The 25,152-nt window shown below is 39.8% G+C and overlaps 1 protein-coding gene across 1 annotated transcript in view; it reads right to left on the bottom strand.

Moving 5' to 3' along the window:
* The window catches only part of eefsec (eukaryotic elongation factor, selenocysteine-tRNA-specific), a 31,698-nt gene extending 6,943 nt beyond the window's left edge, over positions 1 to 24,755 (bottom strand). The window contains exons 1-7 of the mRNA XM_085775724.1: positions 23,949 to 24,755; positions 19,815 to 20,022; positions 18,370 to 18,466; positions 17,244 to 17,408; positions 12,705 to 12,896; positions 11,198 to 11,641; positions 502 to 658 (exon numbers count right to left, since the gene is read on the bottom strand). Coding sequence (XP_085631850.1) covers positions 502 to 658; positions 11,198 to 11,641; positions 12,705 to 12,896; positions 17,244 to 17,408; positions 18,370 to 18,466; positions 19,815 to 20,022; positions 23,949 to 24,267 — 1,582 coding nt within the window. The 5' untranslated portion in view covers positions 24,268 to 24,755. The remainder of the gene's footprint in view (positions 1 to 501; positions 659 to 11,197; positions 11,642 to 12,704; positions 12,897 to 17,243; positions 17,409 to 18,369; positions 18,467 to 19,814; positions 20,023 to 23,948) is intronic.
* Between the last annotated feature and the right edge of the window lie 397 nt (positions 24,756 to 25,152).

The following is a 25,152-nucleotide window of genomic DNA, read 5'->3' as shown; positions in this document are numbered from 1 at the left end:
GGAAGGAAGGACAAAGGGAAAGATGGGAGGAATTGGGTCAAAAAGGAAGGAAGGCAGGAAGGAAGGAAGGAAGGAAGGAAGGAAGGACAAAGGGAAAGATGGGAGGAAAGAAGGAAGGGGAAAAGGAAGGAAAGATAGTGGAGGGAGGGAACAGATTGGGTTAATTGGGTCAAAAAGGAAGGAAGGAAGGATGGAAGGAAGGAAAGGGAAAATGATTGTGGAAAGAAAGATGAAGGGAGGGAACAGATTCATTCAAGGAAGGAAGAAGAAGGAAGGAAGAAGGGAAAGAAGGAAGGGAAAAGGGAAAGAAAGATGGAGGGAGGGAACAGATCAGGTCAATTGGATCAAAAGAGGAAGGAAGAAGATGTAAGGACAAAGGGAGGGAAGGAAAGTTGGAAGGAAGGAAGGAAGGAAGGATGGAGGAATATTGCGATACTTATGTGAATGTATTTTTTCCTCCCGCCCCTAGTGGACATCGTTGTCGGCGTCGTTCGTTCTCACCTTGTATCCGTATCTTGAACTTGCCGCTCTGCCCAAAGCCGCCCTCGATCACGCCGCTCTCGCCCGTGGACAGCGCCACCTTCAGCCCCACGAACAGCTGCAGGTTGGTCTCCTTCTTGAACAGGCTGCGGCCGATCACCGTGAAGTCGTCGCTGACCTGAGAACAGGAATAAAGTCACAATTTTACGAGAGAAAAAGTCATAATATTACAAGAAAAGGTCATAGTTTTACAAGAGAAAAAAAAGTCATAGTTTTACGGGAATAAAGTCATAATATTGTGAGAAAAAAGTCATAATATTGCAAGAATAAAGTCATAATTTTACAAGAAAAGGTTATAGTTTTACAGGAATGAAGTCATAATATTATGAGAATAAAGTCACAATTTTACGAGAGAAAAAAGTCTTAGTTTTATGGAAATAAGGTCATAATATTACGAGAAAAAGTAATAATTTTACTCAGTGTTTCCCATACGTTCATTTATTCGTGGCGGCCCGCCACAAATAAATTACGTCCGCCACAAATAGATTTTTCGGCTTTTGGCTCGACCAGCGCTATATCGTTCTGTTCATTCATCTCCGCACTCTTTCTCCGTTATTGGCGTTCACACAGAAGCGCGGATGCATGACAGCAGTGCTCATACGGTCCGATGGCGAGCAGAATTTTCTTTTTCTTTTTTGGTCAAATCCTTTAGCCTGTTGTTTTTATCCAGCAAGCAGAGAGCACAGCATTTTAAAGTATTTTATGTATTATGCATTCTATATTGTGTACATTTTATGTAGTTCATGGTATATATTTATTTACTGTATTATTCATCATGTCCTGTTTCTCTTTTATACATTACGCTGCTGTGACAAATGAATTTCCCCTCTGGGATGAATGAAGTTTAACCTAAACCACGTTTTCAGTTGAAACTGGACTAAGTTCCTCTGATCCGTGTTCACCACATCAACCAACCAATGAGAGATTTTTTTTTTTATGATTTGAAACTTTTCATTGTTTTACAAATGGCCGTTATAATAAAGGTTCAAACTGTTTCACTTCATCATCTGTATAAAAACATCTGGATGAAACCAACTTTTGTCAGAATTGTGAGATTTCATCACTGTTTGAGGTTTGACTGGTCCTCTTTTAATGACATCATCACGTCGCACCTTCTTCTTCCTCCTATTCTTCCCTATCTTCTTCTCCTCCTCCTATTCTTCTTCCTCTTCTCCTTCTTCATCCTCTTCTTCCAATTCTTTTTCTTCTCCATTCTTCTTCCTCTTCTCCTTCCTCCTATTCTTCTTCCTCTCCGTTCTCCTTCCTCTTCTTCCTATTCTTCTTCCTCTTCTATTTCTTCTCCATCCTCTTCTTCCAATTCTTTTTGTTCTCCATTCTTCTTCTTCCTATTCTTCTTCCTCTTCTTCTCCTTCCTCTTCTTCCAATTCTTTTTGTTCTCCATTCTTCTTCTTCCTATTCTTCTTCCTCTTCTTCTCCTTCCTCTTCTTCCAATTCTTTTTCTTCTCCATTCTTCTTCCTCTTCTCCTTCCTCCTATTCTTCCTCCTCTTCTCCTTCCTCTTCTCCTTCTTCATCCTCTTCTTCAAATTCTCCTTCCCCTTCATCTTTAGTATACTAAACCATAGTCGATCTAACCTGCTGCACCTTCTTCTTCCTCCTATTCTTCCTCCTTCCTTTTCCATTTCCTCCTCCTCCATCCTCTTCTTCCAATTCTTTTTCTTCACCATTCTTCTTCCTCTTCTCCTTCCTCCTATTCTTCTTCCTCTCCGTTCTCCCTCCTCTTCTTCCTCTCCATTCTTCTTCCTCCTATTCTTCTTCCTCTTCTCCTTCTTCATCCTCTTCTTCAAATTCTTTTTTTTCTCCATTCTTCTTCCTCTTCTCCCTCCTATTCTCCTTCCTCTTCTCCTTCTTCATCCTCTTCTTCCACTTCTTTTTCTTCTCCATTCTTCTTCCTCTTCTCCTTCCTCTTCTCCTTCTTCATCCTCTTCTTCCAATTATTTTTCTTCATCCTCTTCTTCCAATTATTTTTCTTCATCCTCTTCTTCCAATTATTTTTCTTCTCCCTTCTCCTTCCTTTTCTTCTTCCTCTCCGTTCTCCTTCCTCTTCTCCTTCTTCATCCTCTTCTTCCAATTCTTTTTCTTCTCCTTCTCCTTCCTCTTCTCCTTTCTATTTTTCTTTTTCTCCTTCTCCATCCTCTTCTTCCTCTTCTTTTTCTTCTCCATTCTCCTTCCCCCTCTCCTTCAGTATGTGTATTATTGAACTATGTTCAGTCTCAAACTATAAAAGTGGCATAAAATGATCAGAGAAATCGTTAATTGTGCAGTTACATGCGTGATAATCAATCATCATCATCTAAACTCTCATGACTGTGACGTCTCTACATGTCGTTGGTCTCACGCTGCCATGACGACGACGACGATGAGGAGGAGGAGGAAGAGGAGGAGGAGGAGGAGGAGGAGGAGAAGGAGAAGGAGGAAGAGGAGCTAGCTGCCCTCATCAACTGCACCATTCATTCATTCATTGTCGGGCACATTCCTGGCGGCTCGTCGCCTCACTGTCTAGCACTCTCTCTTTCATCCTCTTGCACATTATACGCCATATTTGTTTGTATTTCTTGCTTATCGTCGTCGTCCATCTCTGAGTCGATCTAACCTGCTGCACCTTCTTCTTCCTCCTATTCTTCTTTATCTTCCTCCTTCCTTTTCCATTTCCTCCTCCTCCATCCTCTTCTTCCAATTCTTTTTCTTCACCATTCTTCTTCCTCTTCTTCTTCCTCTCCGTTCTCCCTCCTCTTCTTCCTATTATTCTTCCTCTTCTCCTCCTCCATCCTCTTCTTCCAATTCTTTTTCCTCTCCATTCTTCTTCCTCCTATTCTTCTTCCTCTTCTCCTTCTCCATCCTCTTCTTCCACTTCTTTTTCTTCTCCATTCTTCTTCCTCTTCTCCTTCCTCCTATTCTTCTTCCTCTCCGTTCTCTTTCCTCTTCTTCCTATTCTTCTTCCTCTTCTCCTTCATCCTCTTCTTCCACTTCTTTTTCTTCTCCGTTCTTCTTCCTCTTCTCCCTCCTATTCTTCTTCCTCTTCTCCTTCTTCATCCTCTTCTTCCACTTCTTTTTCTTCTACATTCTTCTTCCTCTTCTCCTTCCTCTTCTTCTTCCTCTTCTTCCAATTCTTTTTCTTCTCCATTCTTCTTCCTCGTCTCCTTCCTCCTATTCTTCTTCCTCTTCTTCTTACACTCCGTTCTCCTTCCTCTTCTCCTTCTTCATCCTCTTCTTCCAATTCTTTTCCTTCTCCATTCTTCTTCCTCCTATTCTTCTTCCTCTCCGTTCTCCTTCCTCTTCTTCTTCCTATTCTCCATTCTCCTTCCCCCTCTCCTTCAGTATACTATGTGTATTATTGAACTATGTTCAGTCTCAAACTATAAAAGTGGCATAAAATGATCAGAAAAATCGTTAATTGTGCAGTTACATGCGTGATAATCAATCATCATCATCTAAACTCTCATGACTGTGACGTCTCTACATGTCGTTGGTCTCACGCTGCCATGACGACGACGATGAGGAGGAGGAGGAGGAGAAGGAGGAGGAGGAAGAGGAGCTAGCTGCCCTCATCAACTGCACCATTCATTCATTCATTCATTCATTGTCGGGCACATTCCTGGCGGCTCGTCGCCTCACTGTCTAGCACTCTCTCTTTCATCCTCTGCACATTATACGCCATATTTGTTTGTATTTCTTGCTTATCGTCGATCTAACCTGCTGCTGATCTGATAAGAGGAGGGCACCGCTCTGTCTCCTCTTCCTCCCTCCTCGTCTTCGTCTTCTTCCTAACCCTCATTCATTCTTGAACGTTTGACCCTGAAGCGTGACTGATGCGCTGATAAAAAAAGAAAAAAAAGAAGAAAAAGAAGAAAACGTACAGTAGCTATAGACGTCTGACAGAGCGTATGAACTGTGACTGGACCGACCCGTCATGTCTCAGCAATGCAAGTAATGTGTTTCTCTCTACAAGAGGGAATTCCTGCGTCTTCAGACTGAAGACACTGCAAAAACCCAAAATCTTTCCAAGAATATTTGTCTTATTTCTTGTCAAAATGCCTCATTTCTAGTCAAAACTAATCTCTTTCCACTTAAAATAAGACTCATCACCTAAAAATGAACTTCTTTTTAGATCATTTTCACTTGTTTCAAACACATTTTCACTTGAAATAAGTAGAAAAATCTGCCAGTGAAAGCAGGTTTTTTCTGCTACTTATTCTGCTACTTATTTCAAGTGAAAATCAGCTTGAAAGAAGTAAAAAGTGTCTAAAAACAAGCTGCTTTTTAATGTGTTGAGTCTTATTTTAAGTAGAATGAGATTAGTTTTGACTAGAAATAAGACAAATGTTCTTGGTAAGATTTAGAGTTTTTGCAGTGAAGTTTCTGCGTCTGCTGCTTCTTTAGACGACGACATCACATGACCACGTCCTGACCTCTCTCACACACACACACACACACACACGCCGAACATACTGAACTGAACTGAACACACGCCGTCGTCTGTGACTGGAGCTGTCGACAGCCTGAGGTGCAAACAGCAGGAAACTAGTTCACACACTTGACCTGTGACCTGAACCTGAACCTGACCCTGCACGAGGGAGAACACACACACACACACACACACACACACACACGTCATAAAAACAACTGTACCATTAGAAATCCTTAGAAATACCGTATTTTAGCTGTAAATGTAAAAAAAAAAAAGAAAAAAAAAAGATAAAAGTAGTTCAAGCAGAAGTAAGGTGAATGTTTGTGTTAATCTAAGTCTTAAATAGTTGTATCTTCCGACAGCAATCACTTCTATAGAGTGTTTGGTCTGAAACACGGGTCTGTCAGTCACTCTGCTCTGCTCTGAGCCCAGGAGAAAACTTTCCTTGTATCCTACAACCTTTACCCAATGAGGAGAGAGAACGGCATAAAGGGGCGGTCCTCTCTGTGTGTGCAGCCAAGGGATGCGCATGAATGTGGTGACGTAGGGACGAGGGCGGGGACTGCTAACTCCATCGGCTGACAGGAAGTTAGACAAAACCACTGGATCGCTTACTTCTGCTTTAATTTTGTGAAGCATAAGTTATTTCTTGAGTATAAAGAACAATGGGCTAATGATATCTGGTTTATACCAGAGCTCTGAACTTATTGCCAGTTGAAAAATGTATATTGTTCAGAACCCGATGTGACTTTGCCATTAGATAGATCCAAGAGATCTTTATGTTCCCAGTTGAGGGCTGGATTCTCCCTCTGGCAGTAGAAGTAGGTCGGTTTAACTCAGACTATGCACATGATGTAATCTAAATGTAATGGAGGATGAACTAAACTGCATTTTGTGTTTCATTGTCCGTTATATGACGAAGCCAGGCAGTTTTTGTTTCAGAAAATGCAAAATGTGAAACCTGAGTTGTTTTGGGTTGATGATGATGAGGTAAAATTGGAATGGTTCTTCAGAAAAGAAGTCTTTACTAGAGCTACTTTTATAAAAAAGTGCCTGGTCAATAAGAAAAAGTGAATTATTTATGTGAATTCTATGTGGTTTTTGTTTTGTCTGTGCTCTGATGATTTTGTTTGGTGTCTATGAAATGTGTCTTGTAAGCCCTTATAGGCTGGCTGCCTTAATTGGTGCATGACACTTAAATAAATATAAATTCATTCATTCATTCATTCACACACACACCAGGGATGTCACGATTACTCTCCGTATTAAACGCCATGGTTAATTAATCGTATAGATTCCTAAAAAAAAACATCATAATTACTGTAACGTGTCCGAGTGGTAACGTTTGGCCAAAGTGGGAACTTTAAATTATTAGAAATACCACATTTTAGCTGTAAATGTAAAAAAAAAAAAAAAGATAAAAGCAGTAGTTAAAATTTAAAATAAAACCATGCAAATAAATTTTCCTCCTCATGTTTAGACGCCTGCCGAGTGTGGATGATGATCTCCAACCTCTGTTTAGATTCTTCTGTCATCGTTGTTCGTAACACTGAATTGGTAGGAATTTAAATGTTAGTGTGTCATTTGTAATAAAACATTTGCTACAGATGACAAATAATGACTTGAATATTTCAAACATTTCCCCTGGAGGATTAAAAATTGGTCCTGTATTAATATATTTTGTGTATATAAAGAGACCACTTCAAAATGATCAGTTTCTCTGGTTTTTACTATTTATAGGTGTGTGTTTGAGTAAAATGAACATTTTTGTTTTATTCTATAAACTACTGACAACATTTCTCCCAACACTGAAATAAAAATATTGTCTATTTAGAGCTTTTATTGGCAGAAAATGACAAACTAGTCTTTTCAAAACATGTTCATATTCATTCCTGAACAACACAACATGAATATTTTAATTTAGGAAGAGTTTATAAATCAGTTTTGGTGATGATAATGTCAGTGTTTAATCCCAGCAGTGGTTTTTATAATCTTCCTATAAAACCAGATGTGGCCCAGGTGACGACCTCATCAGTGTCTCATTAAGGAGGATCAGTTTGTGTTTGTGTTGGTGTTTAAAAAAACTGGTGCCATGAGATGCTTTTTAAGAAACATTAGTGAAAGTGGACGCTTCATTTTTTCCGCGGCTGTTTTAACAAGTAAATGTAGTTATATTTTGACTTTATTTGATTTTACACATTCATAGTGTCGTGAAATTAATGAATGCATAATAATCGTGATGAAGCCCCAACATGAGAAATTGTTCGGAAAAAAATTAAATAAGTCTTTGTTTTAAGCTTGTTTGTAGCGGAAGCTCCCAGTGACTCAGTTCATAAGAGGGACATTACATACGAGCACTATGGAGGTATTTGGATGTTTTGTGGTGTGTCTTTTTGTTACGAAGAAAAGTGAGCTCCGTTCTCAACCGTCATACGGACATGCAGTGCTGCACGGAGCCCCGCTGTAACTCAGAGATGCCACGGAGGACTCTGAAACTTCTCCCACACTGCAAAAACTCTAAATTTTACCAAGAATATTTGTCTTATTTCTAGTCAAAACAAATCTCATTATACCTAAAATAAGCATATTTATACATATACATAAAAAAGTAGCTTGTTTTTAGACACTTTTTACTTCTTTCAAGCATATTTTCACTTGAAATAAGTAGAAAAATCTGATAGTGGAGCAAGTTTTTCTTTCTTATTACAAGCACAAAAAGCTTCCTTTCACTGGCACAGATTTTACTACTTATTTCAAGTGAGAATTAGTTTGAAACAAGTGAAAAATATCTAAAAACAAGTTCATTTATAGGTGATGAGTCTTATTTAAAGTGGAAAGAGATTAGTTTTGACTAGAAATGAGACATTTTGACAAGAAATAAGACAAATATTCTTGGAAAGATTTTGAGTTTTTGCAGTGCAGCCCTTAGTCGACATGAGGGTGAGTAGATAATGAGTGAGAAATTTGAATTTTGGGTGAACTATCCGTTTAATAAATGAAATGAAAATGAGATGAGATACGGATCAGACTCAGGATTGAAGAAGAAGAAGAATACAAGAATGAAAACAAGAATGAAAAAACTGAAGAGGAGGAGGAGGAGCTGAGGGCAGCGTCAGGTTGATGTGGGTAGCTGCTACTGAGCCACTCAGCTGTGTCCAAACAGCGCCAGCCTTCGACAACAAGACGGCCCAGTGGCGTCAGGCGGCCACACACACACACACACACACACACACACACAGCTCAGGTAAGGCATGTGTAGCGGGCCGTGCCTCCGATCTGCATGTTGTGGCTGTTGTTTGTGTGTGTGTGTGTGTACGTGTGTGTTTATGAATATACAATAGGGGCTCTGTCTGTCTGAGAGACGTACACGCTCCGCTGCCGCTTCTTCCGAAGAAGAAGAAGAACGAGGTGACACAGAGGCCATGGGAGCACCGACACACACACACACACACACACACACACACACTCACTGACACACAGACACACACTCAGAGGTGAGAGGAGGTGGTGAATCATATCCAAGTTACACATGAAAGTTTAGTTGATGATTAATTACCATAAAAGTAATCGTCCTATTCTGATCATTTTGCGTCTCTTTAGAGAGTCGAAGCAGAAGCAGGAAGTAACGTCGCCATGGGAACTCAACTCTGAAAAAGTCTCCATGTGAGTGAACGGGAGTCAAAGTTTTATTTCTAATCTGAGTGAACTGTGTGATGATAAAACTCTCTGAGCTTTGTCCTCTACCTGTTTAAAACACCACGGTTCATGAAGAGAAACCAGCAGTTTGTTGTAAAACTATTGTAGAATAAAACTCCTTAGAATCCGTAACCATGGAGACTCCAGGTGGCGCAGTGACGTCACCATGGCGTCCTTCCTTTCCCGTGTCAGTTGGTGACGTATTTTTTGTGGGACACAGATCTGTAGTCCGTAGAGCGTCTTCACGCTAAATCCATTCTTCTGTTGCCGTTTTACAACAAACTGCTGGTTTCTCTTCATGAACCGTGATGTTTTATAAACAGATAAAGCTCAGAGAGTTTTATCATCACACTATTCAACCACATTAGAAATAAAACTTTGACTCCCGTTCACTCACATGGAGACTTTTTCCGACTTTTTCCGGTCCCATGGCGACGTTACTTCCTGCTTCCGCTTCGGCTCTCACTCTATTATAGTTTACGTCTGAACAAAGTCTAATGATAACACCTGCGCCTAATGAAGAAGAAGAACGGGAACAAGAAGAACGAGAGTACAAGAAGAAAGATAAGAACAAGAAAAAGAAGAACAAGAACACAAAGAAGAATAAGAATAAGAGGAAGAAGAACAAGAAGGAGAAGAAGAAGAAGGCGCGATGTGATGATGTCATTAAAAGGGGACCAGTCAAACCTCAAACGGTGATGAAATCTGACATCTCTGGCTGTGTTCGAAATCATCCACTCACTCACTCCCTATCCACTACATCATGTATATGATATAGTGGACTACATCATGTAGACGATGTAGGGAACGACGGGAGGAGAATGCGGACACTAGACGGTAATTTTCTGGACGTGGTTGCGTCAGCTGATGCGCCAGGTTTTAGCGTGTTAGCCTACTGCTGTGACGGAAGCAGACGCGCCGAGAATCATGTAAACAAACCATGGATGTATGAAACAAACCAGACACATAAAAAATAAAATAATAAAATCCAGACACTTGCGGGAACATTTGAGGATGTGATTCTGTGTGGTTGTGTTACTCGGACAATAAACTGTTGAAATATCGGAAGTTTGGTTTGGTAAACTGCTGTTGTGTGTCCCGACCGTGAGCCGTTAGCGGCTCTGTGGCTATTAGCTTAGCTCGTCAGATCGTATTTACTACATATTCTACTACAGTTTCTTAATTAGATTGATTTAATGCTGCCTGTTAATGTTGGGATGCTGCTGCCCAACTCCTGCTCCTCTGGCGAGGCAAACGGAGTGAAGGCAAATACGTCTGAGGAGTTTTTTTGGTAAATTGCCTAAATAAATCGTAGCTAACATGCTAATTAGCTTCCTCTTCTTCTCTGGCAAAACACGACCGCATTGCATTGTGGGATACGGGAGTAGAAAGTAGTGTACATCGCTTGTTCACTCAATTTTGCGGTGCATTGTGGGTGTTTTGTCATCCACTACATAGTGGATGAAATTAATCGCGGAGAATTCGAACAACACTACAAAATGGTGAACACACTATATAGTTAGTGCACTACATCCGTGATAGGGGGTGATTTACAATACAGCAAATGTTTTTATACAGATGATGAAGTGAAACCATTTGAACCATTGTGATCAGGTGATGATGTCATAACTGTGACCCATTGTCATGTGTACCCATGTTAAACACACAGTTTACTTATTCATAAACAAACTATATCACACATTAATGGCAGACACCTAATTGTTACTGGGGAAACAAATCTGGTCGATGTCGTCACCCTGATTAACCTGTTTGGTCTGAAATATCTTGGTTCTCTGATGAGACAAAACTGAAACGGATGTTTAACTTTGCTATTCATTTTATTTTTTCAAAGCCAAAAGAAGAGAAGATTGTTTTTTTTACTTAGTATTTACTTTGATTTCTCAGTAATATATAGTTATTTCCTGTCAACGACTTTGAAGCTCGGTATTATTATTACTTGGTAATGGTTTATGACTCCAACTGTGAAGACGGTCTGATTGCTCCTGTGTGACAGCTGCTTTAGTTTTATTATCATTTAGTTTATCAACATAATTTTTCCCTTTTTAACTCTTTTGTATGCAGCCCAGCATTTCTGTTCTAGGGACTTTAATTCTTAGTTTTGTATTTTATAAATTTTATCTTTCATATTGTTGAGGGGAGGACCAATCATTTATCTCTCATTGTTTGTGGAGTCGTGGGCGTATTGCTGTGTGATTCAGTTGTCATTTACAGATGAATGGATGAGAATGGTGAGTTGTTATGTGAATGAACATGTGAACCATGGAAAATCATACCAAAAAGAGAATTGAAAATAAAAAAATAAGTGAATGTGTCATCTGTAACTTTATGTCTTTTGGAGCTCATTTCATCTTCCACATGTTGAACTGTTCACATCAACAGACATTTGGACCAGAGGTGGACAAACTTTTGCATGACTATAACTGGGCTATAATTGTGTCGTGAATCCAACAACCATCAAGTTGTACTTTTTAAAACCGAACCAGTGACTCGTCGTCGCGTGGCGCTGCACCTACCCGCTCCACCTGCCCCTCCTTGTGTTTGGTTTTGTAGATTCTCAGCCGCGGCAGCGACGTCTCGGCGAAGTTTTTGTCCTCGAAGCCGTGCAGCAGGCGGCCCTGGAAGGCCAGGCGGCAGGCGTTGGCGTGGATGTCCGTGTCCAGCTTGGAGCCGATCACCAGGCAGAGCGACGGACACGTGACCGGACGTTCAAACTCCAGCAGCGCCCACTGCTCCGGGTCGGGACCGCTCGACTCTCCCTGAGCGGTACGGTACTCGTCCTGGTAGAAGTACTCTCTGTCGAAGCTGAACGCCGTTTCCAGGGACGACGGCGGCGGTGCTGATGACGGCGGCGCAGCATCAGCAGCGTCAGATGGCGGCAGGCCGAAGAAGGCCACCCTCGCCATGACGGTCTCGTGGCCGACGGTGATGTGGAACTTGGCCCGGGTCGCCAGCGAGCCCTTGAAGTAGAGGTGGGAGGAAAAATCAATTCACATAAGTATCACGATATATTTTTGACGATTTTTAAATCGAAACCAGTAAACCGGTTTTGCCGGGTTTTTTTGCTCTTCTGATGGAATTTTATGTTTACGTTTCCATGGTTTCGGTAGTCGCGGTAAATGCATGGATTTTTTTTTTTTTCAATGAAAATCTGTAAAACCCATGGATCATCACAGCAGCTTTTAACAGAGATGGACAGAGTACTAGACCCCAGTACTTGAGTAAGAGTACAAATACTACTATGAATACATTGTTTGTAAATGAATGTAAGGAGCTTTTAACTCTTGTTAGTGAGAATGAACTCTTTGCTGCTCAGCTGCACTGATGTGCTGCTTTTAGGGGTTAGGGTTTCCTTCACAGACAAACACAGCTTGTGTCCAATAGGATTTTAGAAAAAAAAAAAAAAAAAAGTACTTTTCAGCCTTCCTAGAAATTAACTCGAGTAAAAGTAAAAATATTTGTCTTGGAAGTGTATTCAAGTAGGAGTAATAAGTACCAAAGAAATCTAATACTCAAGTAAAGTACAAATCTTCTGGATATGTCTACTGAAGTACAGTACTCAAGTAAATTTACTTACGTTACTGTTCACCACCACATTTTAACAGTAGATATCACACAGACTCACATCCGTGTTAAAAACCAGCGTTAATAGATCCATGCGTTTACCGCAACTATGACAACGACTGAAAACCATGGCAACGTAAACGTACAATTCCACCGGAAATGCAAAACTGGCTTCTGGTTTTGACCAAAGATGACGACGTTCGGAAACTTGTGGATATTGTGCAATGTGCATTTGTTCGCCTTTTGTACATCCAGAGAGTCCAGGTTTTGAAAAGGGTTTAAGTTCACTTAAGGAATAGTCTGTAGACAATCATAATCATTCGACTGTTTCACTGGTGTTAAAAATGCTAAAACTAAAAATCCAGAAAATCTGCAATATCATAGAATCGCAATTTAAATCGAATCGGCATCCAAAAAAGAATCGTAGAAGAATCGAATCGGGAGAAAAGCGTTTCCTACCTTGAAGTATCCGATCTTCCTGACGGAGATGACGGCGGCGTGCAGCGTGCGCAGAGAGCCCGGCGTGCACACCACGCCGCGCTCCAGCAGCTTGGGGTCGAACTGGGTCACGCACACGCCGACGCGGTCGCCCTGCATGGCACCCGACACCGGCTTCCTGAACATCTGCACCGACTTGATCTTCTTGGTCACCTGATGTCACACACACAAACAGCAACGGTGTCAACACAAACTACACACACGTAACTACTAGGGTCGCAAAATTCAGGGAATTTTCAAAGTTGGAAACTTTCCATGGGAATTAACAGGAATATATGGGAATACATCCAAAATTGAAGGTTGGTCCTTAACAGGGAACTTAAAGGGATAGTAGCATTTTTTTTAAGTGGGGTTGTATGATCTACAAATAGCCCCTAACCAACTCACGTATCCCTCCGCCCAGGGTTAGCGCCCGCCGATCAGCAGTTGGTTAGGTCCAAATAAAAACTGTGTTTTTCCTGCACTTTGAAGGGCTGGAAAAAATTATATTATAGCGAACAATGGAACTGTGTATTTTTTTTTCAGGTAAAACCTCTTTTAGGCCGTGAAAATAGGCCGTTTCTTTGGGTCTGTTCACAACACTGTATGTTGTAAATCTCTGGGCAGGGCTATTATGGGCTGGCGTTGCTAACGGGAGGAGTGCAGAGAGTCTTCTACTGCAATTAAAGTACTTAGGGGCTATTTGGAGATCATACAACCCCACTTTAAAAAAAAAATGATACTATCCCTTTAAATATAGTTGGGGAAAATTTCATTTTACTTTTTGATTGTTGTTGTTCAGTAAAAGAATTGATTGTTCATACAAGAATTACAACTTGATAAAGTTCTACTCACAAATAAATCTGTTGAAATGTCATGTTTTTAATTGTATTATTTTGCATAGATGTCTGTCTGCGTATGACAAAACAATATATTTACATTTATGTTTGGACATGATACAGTTTGTTTAAATTACCCCCCAATTTCCAGTTAATTTCCAGTTAATTCCCATAAATTCCCGAAAATTCCTATAATTCCCATGGAAAGTTTCCAATTTGGAATATTTCCAAAATTCCCCAGCTTAACTTCCCATGGAAAGTTTCTGGAAATTTACTGGAAATTTTCCGCCGCTTTGCAACCCTATGCGTAACACACACAATATTAATTAATTAATTAATTAATTACTAAATAAAAATAATTATTCCTTCAGGGCTAAGTTTTACATTTTAAAACCCTAGAAGCTAAAAATGGAGATTACACATAAAAAAAAAAACACAGAAATGATTTATTATCTGAGCAGAGCAGGAATGTTTATTACATATGAACTGAATATTAACACAGGTGAGTAAACAACAGCTCATTAAAAATGCACAAGTTTCACAGTTTCAGCCGCTTCTTTCTTTAAAAGATAACAACACGGCTGTGTGACAGAATATTTCATATGCCCATTAATCCTTCATCAAATTTAATGGAGGTCAATTAAAGCCAGGAAGCCTGAGGAGAAGGAAAACTGTTGAATGTGGTTGGTTTCTTTGAGGGATTGAAGATTTTGGTGTTTGTGTGTTTTTTGTTAAAGATTCCTAACCTTAACTCCTGAATCGTGCATTGTTAAAAACATTTATTTCAAATACATTTAAAGTGATTAGTTTAAACAGACGTTAAAGATGTGTATCGGTCTCTGTCTGTGTGTTTGATCATTGTAGCTTCAGTTCAGTGGTTGAAATCGTTTTAACCAGATCATCAGACTGAAGCTCCTTGCTGTTTATTTAACCTTTTGCTGCCACCTGGAGGAGAACGTGGGAACTGAACGTCTGCATCTGTTCTGTGTTACAGTTTTTCTCAATTACTAAAACACTAAACCCTGTTGTCTGAACCAAATTCTCAGTTGCCTGAACCCACTGATTGAATCAGTCACTCTTTTGGCAAAACCATCAGCACTTTTCACCTGTTTAGACTTTAACAACTTGCCAACACATTTTCATTGTGATGCACCTGTGTTGCATAATGCTGAGCACAGGTGGCAAAAGTCAAACACAAGTAAAGCACAAGTTTCACCGGTTGAACACAACAACTCAAAATTGATAACACTTGTGTCCAATGATGTGAGGGCACATATACTGTAGCTAGTTCAGGATGAAGTCCTGTGGCCTGATCCAGTACAGAGAAATGATGCTGTGGCTGAGTTATGCACTTCTCATTTCTATATTTTTGTACTTTATTTTTTACGTAGGCTTACTGCATACAAGTGCTAAATGCACAAGATTTCTGGTTTTTGTACTTTTTTTTTTTTTACTATGTACAAGTGCTAAATACACAGGTTTTTTGTTTTGCAAGAGGAGAAGATGAGAGATGACAGGGTGAAGGAAGAAAGGATGAGGGAGGGAGGGATGAACTGGGAAGAAAAAAGAAGGAAAAGGGGATGAAATGGATGTGGGGAGAGAGGGAGGAGGGTGAAAGAAAGGGAAGGAGAGAAGTGCTACAGTGTAAATGCACAGGTTTTTTGTTTTGCAACATGCATTTAGCTACAGTGAACGATAAACATTTATTTCTACAGCTTCATGTCCTGAGCTTTGTGTTTTCTATTTGTCTATGTAGTGTTTAGTGAAGCTCAGTAGTGTTTTTAATTTTGATTGACTCGGGGCACGATTTGACAACAGAGTTCAGTTTTGAGAACAGATTGAACTGTTTTGAGGTGAAAGTTTGGTTTTGCAAGAAGAGTCTGAGGTTTTGTGAATGTAGCTTGAAAATTGGGGTTTGTGTTCACAGTTTAGAGAAAATGAGAGAAGCTTTCGAGAAATGTGTCTTAGCAATCGAGAAAAACTGTAACCTGTTCCTGTGCTCCTCCTCCTCCTCCTCCTCCTCCTCCTCATCTTCATCCTCCTCCTCCTCCTCCTCTTACATCAAACTGACACATCCTCTGAACCCAGCTGCTGCAAAAAATGCTGCAATTTCTGAAACAAATAAATAATCCCCATGCATTTAAAAACTGTATAAATTTATAACAACTTTTAACCTGAACTTTAACCCTTGTATTTAACGTTAACCCTTGTATTTATTTAATATAGTTTTATATATTTTGGTTTTTTTTCATTTTTGTCATTTTTTCTTTTATCATCGTAGCTGTTGTACGATGTCATTATTGCAAAAGTTTGTTGTCCAAATGTGTGTTAATGTGTTTAACAGTTCATCAAGTGGAAAATTGAAATGATCTCCAAAAGACATAAAGTTAAACATGAAACACTTTTTTTTTTTCAATATTTTAATCAATATCAGTGTATTTTCTACAGTTTCAGAGTGGAAAAAGGGGAAACAAAGCAGCAGCCTGCAAAAGAATGGGAAATTTTATTTTTCCTAAAGCCAAAAGAAGAGAAGATCATTTGTTTACTTTGATTTCTTAGTAATATATAGTTATTTCCTGTGAACGACTTTGAAGCTCGGTATTATTATTACTTGGTAATGGTTTATGACTCCAACTGTGAAGACGGTCTGATTGCTCCTGTGCTGCTTTAGTTTTATTATCATCTGTTTGTTTTGTCTTGTGAACCCATGTAGGCTGAGTATGAAACAATGAACATTTCATTCATTCATTATGACGATCATTTGTTTTCCTGACCCTGTTTTGTCTGAAGTCATTATACAGAGTCATCATGCAAAAGTTTGTCCCCCCTCCTGGTCCAAGTGTCTGTTGATGTGACCAGTTCATCAAGTGGAAGATGAAATGATCTCCAAAAGACATAAAGTTAAACATGAAACACTGTTTTTTTTCCAATATTTTCATCAATATCAGTGTATTATTGTAGTTTTCTACAGTTTCAGAGTGAAAAAGGGAAACAAAGCAGCAGCAGCAACAGAATGGGAAACCCAGGAGACTGGAGCTCTCAGAGAACTTTGACCAAGGTACCAGACAAGAGATTTACTATTTACACACTGTCAGAGTTTACAAAGGGTGGGGGGCTACTAGCTACTAACTATGCAGGGGGCCCAGACCTTTGCTCAGGAACCTTTTGATATATATATATATAGTTTAAAATGTAGTGTGAAGTGAATGTGTCATCTGTAACTTTATGTCTTTTGGAGATCATTTCATCTTCCACCCAATGAACTGTTCAAAGGAGTTGTGACTTTTCTTTCACATTTTCTTTGATAATTTATGAATAAGGGGTGGGAGTAAATACGTTTTACTTCTTCCCACTCCTTTTTGGATATGAAAAAAAACTTCAAACTAAAAAATCTAATTATCTTTATTTTCAATTTATTTTATTTTATTTTTTTGTTCATAGGTTGTCTTTGCAAAGTTTTTATTTGTTATGTCTGTCCATTTCTGTATTATGTTTTATTTCTTTTAACATGTCCGAAATAAACTTAAACTAAAATATAAGGTACTAATGGATATGTCCGAGTACATCATTAATCTGTGTAAAATTAAAAAAAGAAAAAAGCTGAGCCCATCCTCATAAGTATCATGAGGTTCTGTATTCCTGCCCGTGTTGTGAGTGGGCTCATATATATTATAATATTTACCTTGAGAGCTGGGATCTCCACGGTGTCGTTGACGGCCAGCGCCCCCTGCAGGATGGTGCCGGTCATGACGGTGCCCTGACCGCGGATGGAGAAGCAGTGGTCCACGGCCATGAGGAGGTCGCCTGCAGCGTCTCTCTGAGGGAGGTAGGTCTGCTTCTTCAAAAGCTGACCAAGTACCAAGACAAGGACAAAGACGGATTAATTTGGTTTTTTATTCTGTGGTGGTTCACATGAATTTATCTGAGGTCATTTAAAAACCAGAGGGACTATGCAATTTGTAAATCGGTTGCTTTTCCTCTGTTTTGGTCACTTTTTTTTTTTCGCTATGGAGCAGCTTCCCCTACAGTTTTTATAGAGTTCATATTTTTGCTGTGGTAAAAACTCACAGTTAACTCTCCTCCTGCATCTTAACTATGCTACATTTTTACTTAAATTAAACAGCTTTGGAGTAATTGTGATGGTTTAAAGGGATAGTTCAACATTTTGTCAAATTGTCCCCATTGCCATAATCCCTATAGTCATAGCAGTAGGTTCGTTACCTTTAATTGTCGGTGCAAGCTGTTTTTAGAACGGCGGAGCAGAGCCGTGAGCTGCTCAGAGCTACGCTACGGAGGCTCATTATGGGATTTCTTGGTTTCCCTCATTAAAAACTCATCAAATACACAATCCAACAACTCCACAACGCTCTGGTGGACAAGTTGTGAGCTGCACATTCACCACGCTATGAGATAATAACACAACGTTACCACACAGAGTTGTTTTAGAGGGAAATTCATGCAAAACCACTGATGCACGTTCAAGCAGTCTCTGAATTTGCCATTTGCAAAATGTTGAACTATCCCTTAAACTCTACATTTGTACCTTAATTAAACAGCTGTATCGGTTAAATAAATGACTTATATATACAGTGTTACCCACACATTCATTTCACACAATATCGTTCCGTTCATTCATCTCGGCATAGCGCTCTTTCTTTTGTTTTTTATCAATCAAACCTTCTATTCAATCGTGCTCCACTGGGCTCCAATATCACATTAAAAGCCCCTGAAATCAGCATCATAGTTCCTCTTTAAGCTTCATTGACAACAACAGAGGTGCATCAGTGTGTGTCCAGACTTCTATTCACCTCTATTAACTCAGGAACTCCCTGCGGCTCCTCGGTGTCCGGGGCCTCGGGGCCGCCGGGCTTCGCCGCCACAGCGATCACTGGACATTCCTTAAATCTGGTCAACAGAGAAACAGAAACTCAGGCTGGAAGAACTTCACACTTTTGATGTTCAAGTAATAATTTAAGTTGCTTCAATATAATTTGTGTTTGGATGCCCCCCCCTCATCTCTCTGGACCGACGCTTCCTTCACATCCCAGTTAAAGGGATAGTTCAACATTTAGTCAAATTGGCCCATTGCCATAATCCCTATAGTCATAGCAGTAGGTTCGTTACCTTTAATTGTCGGTGCAAGCTATTTTTAGAACAGCGGAGCAGAGCCGTGAGCTGCTCAGAGCTACGCTACGGAGGCTCATTATGGGATTTCTTGGTTTCCCTCATCAAACTCATCAAATACACAATCCAACAACTCCACAACGCTCTGGTGGACAAGTTGTGAGCTGCACATTCACCACGCTATGAGATAATAACACAACGTTACCACACAGAGTTGTTTTAGAGGGAAATACATGCAAAACCGCTGATGCGTGTTGCCTTCAGGGACAGTTTTTCATCAACAGTCTCTGTATTTCCCTCTAAAACAACTCTGTGTGGTAACGTTGTGTTATTATCTCATAGCGTGGTGAATGTGCAGCTCACAACTTGTCCACCAGAGCGTTGTGGAGTTGTTGGATTGTGTATTTGATGAGTTTGATGAGGGAAACCAAGAAATCCCATAATGAGCCTCTGTAGCGTAGCTCTGAGCAGCTCACGGCTCTGCTCTGCCGTTCTAAAAACAGCTTGCACCGACAATTAAAGGTAACAAACCTACTGCTATGACTATTCTACAAGCCGCCCGGTTTGTTCTTCCTGGAGTCCAAACATTCAGTCAAAGTTGACCACTACTGTATTCCTCCAGGTACATCAAGGATAAAGTAGAACAAAACAACTAACACAATCCCAACACACGGATACAATCACACAGTAGACACAGACATACGTATAACACAAGACACGATACACCACCTGTACAATACAATCAGAAATCAATAAATATACACATACAAGGGGAAGGCAACACAATAAAACATACAAAAATTGAAATAGTAATCTCATAGGGCAGGGAAGAGAACAGGCACCTCATCATCATATACCAACTACTGCTGCTGCAACATTAGAAGAAACTGTTTGAGCAAGAATTTATACCTGTCTTTAGAATCTGTTAACACAATATAAAGTGACAACGAATTCCACTCTAGGATGGCTCTGAACAAAACTGATTTCTTCATCACATTAGTATTCGCTTTAGGTAAAGTAAACCTCCCTTCTATAGCACGTCATGTCGGATAATTATGTCGACTCCACTGATGTGAAAACAAACAGTACAATTCTGTTCTGTACTAACGGTCCTATAGCGGATGCAGACCTGGTGTTCTCCAGAGTCTTGTGCAGCCTCTTGGTCATCTTCTCCACGGCGCTCTGCCTCTTGTTGGGGGGCAGCAGGTCGACCTTGTTGAGCACCACCACCATGCGGGGGCAGGTCAGCTCCCCGATCAGCAGACACTCGGCCGTCTGCGTCTGGACGCCCTTCACCACGTCCACCACCAGCATCATCAGGTCGATGATCTGGGCGCCTGCAGGACCACGCACAACGTTAAATAGGTCATAATTATAATAATAATAAACTTTATTTATATAGCACCTTTCAAAACAAATGTTACAAACTGCTGTACAACAAAGTGACAACAACTAATAATCAACTATATTTGCATTACTCTTGTTTCTATGTTGTTTCTTTTGTTTCCTTTCTTTCTGTTTTCATGTTACTGAGGTGAGATTTCCTTTACAAACCTCTCCGGGTTTTTTAATCTCACCTGCACATCCTGCTTACTGTATTTTAATTGATTTGCTCGCTTGATTATAATATTTTACTTAATTAACTTATTTAATATTTACTTTTTTTTTATTTGTTTGGAAAAGGCATTTTCAAACAGACTCGTCAGTACAAAAATGCAAAATTGGTATTTTCCATATTCCTTTTCCAATTTTTTGTCTTTTCCCCCAATCATTTATGCATACAGGTGAACAACAAGAGACTGTCCTCATGGTCCTTCATGAGCCTTGCTTGATTGTAATATTGTGAAAATTCACAATAAATGTAATAAATAACTAAATAAAATAACAACCAATCTAAATTTAATGACACCTGAAAGCAATGGAAAAGGTATATTTCCCTGAAACACCCTTCTTTTAAGTTTTTTTCTTTCTGTATCAAGATGTATTATTATTATTGTATATTATTATTATTGTATTATTATAATAACAGAAACATCTCATAAACTCAAAAAACTTCCAGCGCACATTAGAGCATAGGATAGTCAAGATGTATTATCAAAAGTAATAACAGGAGGGGTGAGGAAAACACCCCATGTTCATGTGTTATTTTATAAAATGCATATAAGACAAAAAAATATATAAATAAAATGACAACCAATACAATTAAATAACATCTAATAAAATAAAACACCTTTAAAAGACCTAAAAAAGACCTTTTACCTGAAGATCGCAGAGCGCAAGCAGCAGAAGTGTAAGATGATAAAAGGTCTGCGATATAAACAGGACCAAGACCACTGAGTGCTTTAAAACTAATCAATAAGATCTTTAAATCAACCTACTGGTAGCCTAAAACAGGCGTAATAATATGTTAGTTCTAAGTTAAGATATAATGGAGAAAACACCTGATTTTAGTGACATGAGGGGGAGAAACAGCAGAAGCTTTATGCTGTTGAAGAAACTCCTGCTGCTGCGTCTATAAAAAGCAGTAAAAGCCGTAGCTACAGTACAGTACAGTAAGTGGAGTCTGTGACGAGGCAACAGCAACACAAACAGGAATAGTCGCAGACACCCAAGAATAACAGCAGAACAAGAGGAGAAATTAGGGGGGTGGGGGGGCAAAGAGAGCAAAAAGGCTGCAGGGTTGAAACCAGAGCTTCGGCTCACTTGGTCGTCTTTCCTTTCCCCTCTTTTCTTTTCTTTTCTTTTCCCCGGCTTTGGCAGTCTCTCTTTCCTGTGCTCCCCTCTTCTCTCTCCTTCTCCTTTGGCTGCCTCTCTTTCCTGTGCTCTAGTCTCCCCACTTGGGACAGGAAGGGAAGTTTAATACATACCCCCATCCCCACACTTTCCTTCCTCCCTAATCTACAGCATGTGCCACCCCACTGGCTCAGAGCTTTGCCTTGTCGGTTGCACGACATCACACGGCAGCTCGGCCAACGGTCTGCTGCTCTGACATCAGGACCAGGACTTCTGTCAACGTCCGTCTGTGTAAAAACTCTATAAAACTATAAAAGTGAGATGCTGGTCATTCATTTTTGTGGTTAAAACATTAATACGATTCATATTCTGTTCTAATTCCCTCACTAATAAAGTTATTTCTCCTCATACTCCGAGTCTGAACCATCCAAGTCAGTGAGATGTGATGAACCTGGATAAGAGCAGAGAGACGGCGCCCCCCGCTGGAGAGGTTGCATCTGTGTGTAGTGGCCTAATATACAGTGAACAAAACTTAAATTATAATACACTAATCAGTTCTTTGTCAAGAACACAGGACATTTCAGATAACATCCTCTATTGTAAAGTATTTTTTCTGCCTTACAGCTGCCAACACTGTTAGCCTATATATCATTTTTTTTCTTTTCTTGTAAATAACTGTATATACTCTTGATATAATTGGCACACAACTGTACAGAATTTCTCTCTCTGTTTGCTTTTTCATATTTTCATTTGTTTGTTTTATGTCATTATACATTTTCTATGTTTGCATATTTTTCTACCTTTTTTTTTTTTTTACTACTAGTAGCTACTAACTATGCAGGGGGGCCAGACCTTTGCTGAGGGCCCTTTTCCTTTTCTGTCAGTTTGAACAAGGACAAGATGAAAATAAAATGACATTGTTTAAAATGTAAAGGGAATGTGTCACCTGTAACTTTACACATTCTGAACGCAGAGTTTGAGAGTCTGCCCTCAGGCCGACGGCTCAGAATACCTAGTTGCAAATTGAATCGGTACAAAAACTCATTTATTCCCATTGCTATTACTGAGTGGAAACAAAAGCAAGAAATGTATGATTCCACTTTTTAAACCTCGAGCAGCACTTTGATATTATATTGTTGTATATTCTGAGGATTACTTTTTTATTGCAACTACATTTGGATCATGAGTTGGTATATTGAGGTTACCATGTGTTCTTCTCACTGATGATATGTTCTATGTATTATGATGTATTTTAATTGTGATGGATGTGTGCAATACAGCGGCCTGGCGTCCAAGACAAGTTTCCCTTCACAGGACAATAAAGTATTCCTTTATCTTCATGCCTTTTGGAGATCATTTCATCTTCCACTTGATAAACTGTTCACCGTTTCCAAAAGGGTGGGGCGCAATAGGTACTAACTATGGAAACTATCACAGTGTGTAAATTAGTAAATCTCTTGTCTGGTACCTTGGTCAAAGTTCTCTGAGAGCTCCAGTCTCCTGGGTTTCCCATTCTGTTGCTGCTGCTGCTTTGTTTCCCTTTTTCACTCTGAAACTGCATGTAGAAAACTACAATAATACACTGATATTGATGAAAATATTGAAATAAAAGAGTGTTTCATGATTAACTTCATGTCTTTTGGAGATTGTTTCATCTTCCACTTGATGAACTGTTTAACACATTAACACACATTTGGAACCAGGGGGGGGACAAACTTTTGCATGATGACACTACTGACTGTACCTATAAACCCTGTGATGCGTTCACGAACCTTCCACCTGCTGTCATCAGAGTGTCACCAAAAGGGCGTAGAACTGGGTGGGGACACTAGGGACACGTCCCTACCAATATTCAGCCGTGTAGTCCTACAACCGCTGTCCGTGTGTTTAGTCAACGATTATGGTTTTTTAGATATTGTTTTTCATGTATTCTTTGTGTGAAAGGGAGTAACAGTTTCCACATAATAACACATAATGATTGTGTGAAAGTAAAAAGCCTTTTTTCCTCATGCAATAACTGTACCATCAAACTCAATAATCATTCGCTAAGTATCTGTTCATGTCATGCATCAACATATTTTTGTCAGGTGTCAGACAGTAGAGAGGCTGGAGGAGATGGAGAAGGAGCAGCTGGATGAGATAGAGAAAGAGAGTCTGGAAGGGATAGAGGAGGAGAAGCTGGAGATGGAGGAGAGGCTGGAAATTCACAGGTGAGGTTAAATAATGATGGATATGATGATGCACAGTTGCACTTTTGCCAGAGTCACTGAGAACTCTTCTAAAAGTTACCTTATCTTATCCTTACCTTATCTTGTCTTTCATTAGTTGCTTTAACTTATAACGTTACAGAATGCATTCAATTCTTGCATTCTCTTTACATATTGTCGATTACTGATTATTTATTAATTTATTCTTTGATCAGCTTTACATAAGGTTAACATTATGATTGCAAATGCAAATAACGTCAACTTTCAGGAGTGCTGCCTTGGAGCACTTTTGTGTCCTACCTACTCCCTTGACCAAAACTCACCTCCGATGATGGTCCTGATGAGAGAGGCGTGTCCCGGACAGTCCACCAGGGTGAACTGCAGGTTGTGGTACTGCTGCTGGTCCCCCCGGTCCCCCTGCTCTTCCCCCCGCAGCTGCTCCGGTAGATCCACCGTGAAGGAGGAGAAGCCCAGGTCCAGCGTGATGCCTCTCTCCCGGGACTGCGGGTTCTTGTCGAAGGCGGCGGTGGACGCGGTGCTGCTCAGCGCCCGGGCCAGCGACGTCTTCCCGCTGTCCACATGTCCGAGCACCCCGATGTTGAAGTTTAACGTTTTAATGATATCGCCCTGAGACTCGGACATTGTTGTTGAGCTGACGCAGCGTGTCTGTGTTTTCCGCTGCTCTGACCTGGACCTTGAACGGAGCACCAGTGCAGCTCAGCTAGCTCAGTATGCTAACTCCCCTTACACAAACACACCCGTTGATAAAAACTGAAACACGTCAAGCTGTTTTTTAATTAATATGTGGATTACGGAATATATTTCACTGTAAATGAAACTTTACTCCTGTTTTGGGACAAACTAGTTCCCACAGTCTGGCCAACATGCTAAAGCGGATCGATATTTCGGTCGCTAACAAAAGTTTTAAATAAAGATAAACACTGAACTGCAGGAATGTCTCTTGTCCTGTCTTATCTTCTCGTAATGTTTGAAAACTTAATAGCTGTTTAATGTTAAAATAACGTCAAAAAGCCTCTCTGTTTGTCTTTCTACATTCATTTGCGACTCTTATCTACTCACTCACAACAAGTTTCAAGCAGTTTCTACTACGACAAACCAACTGAAACACACACACACACACCCGGAAGTGAAAACTCTAAAAGGGGCGGGGTTTCAATTGATTGACAGCCAATGAATTTTGTTGAATGATTTCACAGCATCAGCGGTTGTCTAAGTTTTTTTTCTTTTAATTTTAATTGTTTATAAGTAATACAAATCTTACACGCAGAATAAATTCCTATACAAAAAAAAACCGAACAATAAAAATTATACTTCAAAACTGAGCAAAACATGTCAGTGTTTGAGTGTATTATTACCATAGACTGTAAAAATAAGATTATTACACAGTAACAAACTAAACAGGAAAGCTATGGCTTCAAAATAAATAAAAAAAATAATAAAAAATAAAAGGAAGGTAAATAAATAAATACAATTTGCGACTCTGATCTACTCGCAACAAGTTTCGAG

The sequence above is a fragment of the Trachurus japonicus genome, chromosome 5, assembly GCF_045865225.1.
Source record: "Trachurus japonicus isolate A0001 chromosome 5, Traja_1.0".
NCBI classification, from domain to species: Eukaryota; Metazoa; Chordata; class Actinopteri; order Carangiformes; family Carangidae; genus Trachurus; species Trachurus japonicus.
Note: the sequence above shows the minus strand (reverse complement) of the source record. Positions and strands in the feature narration are given on the sequence as shown.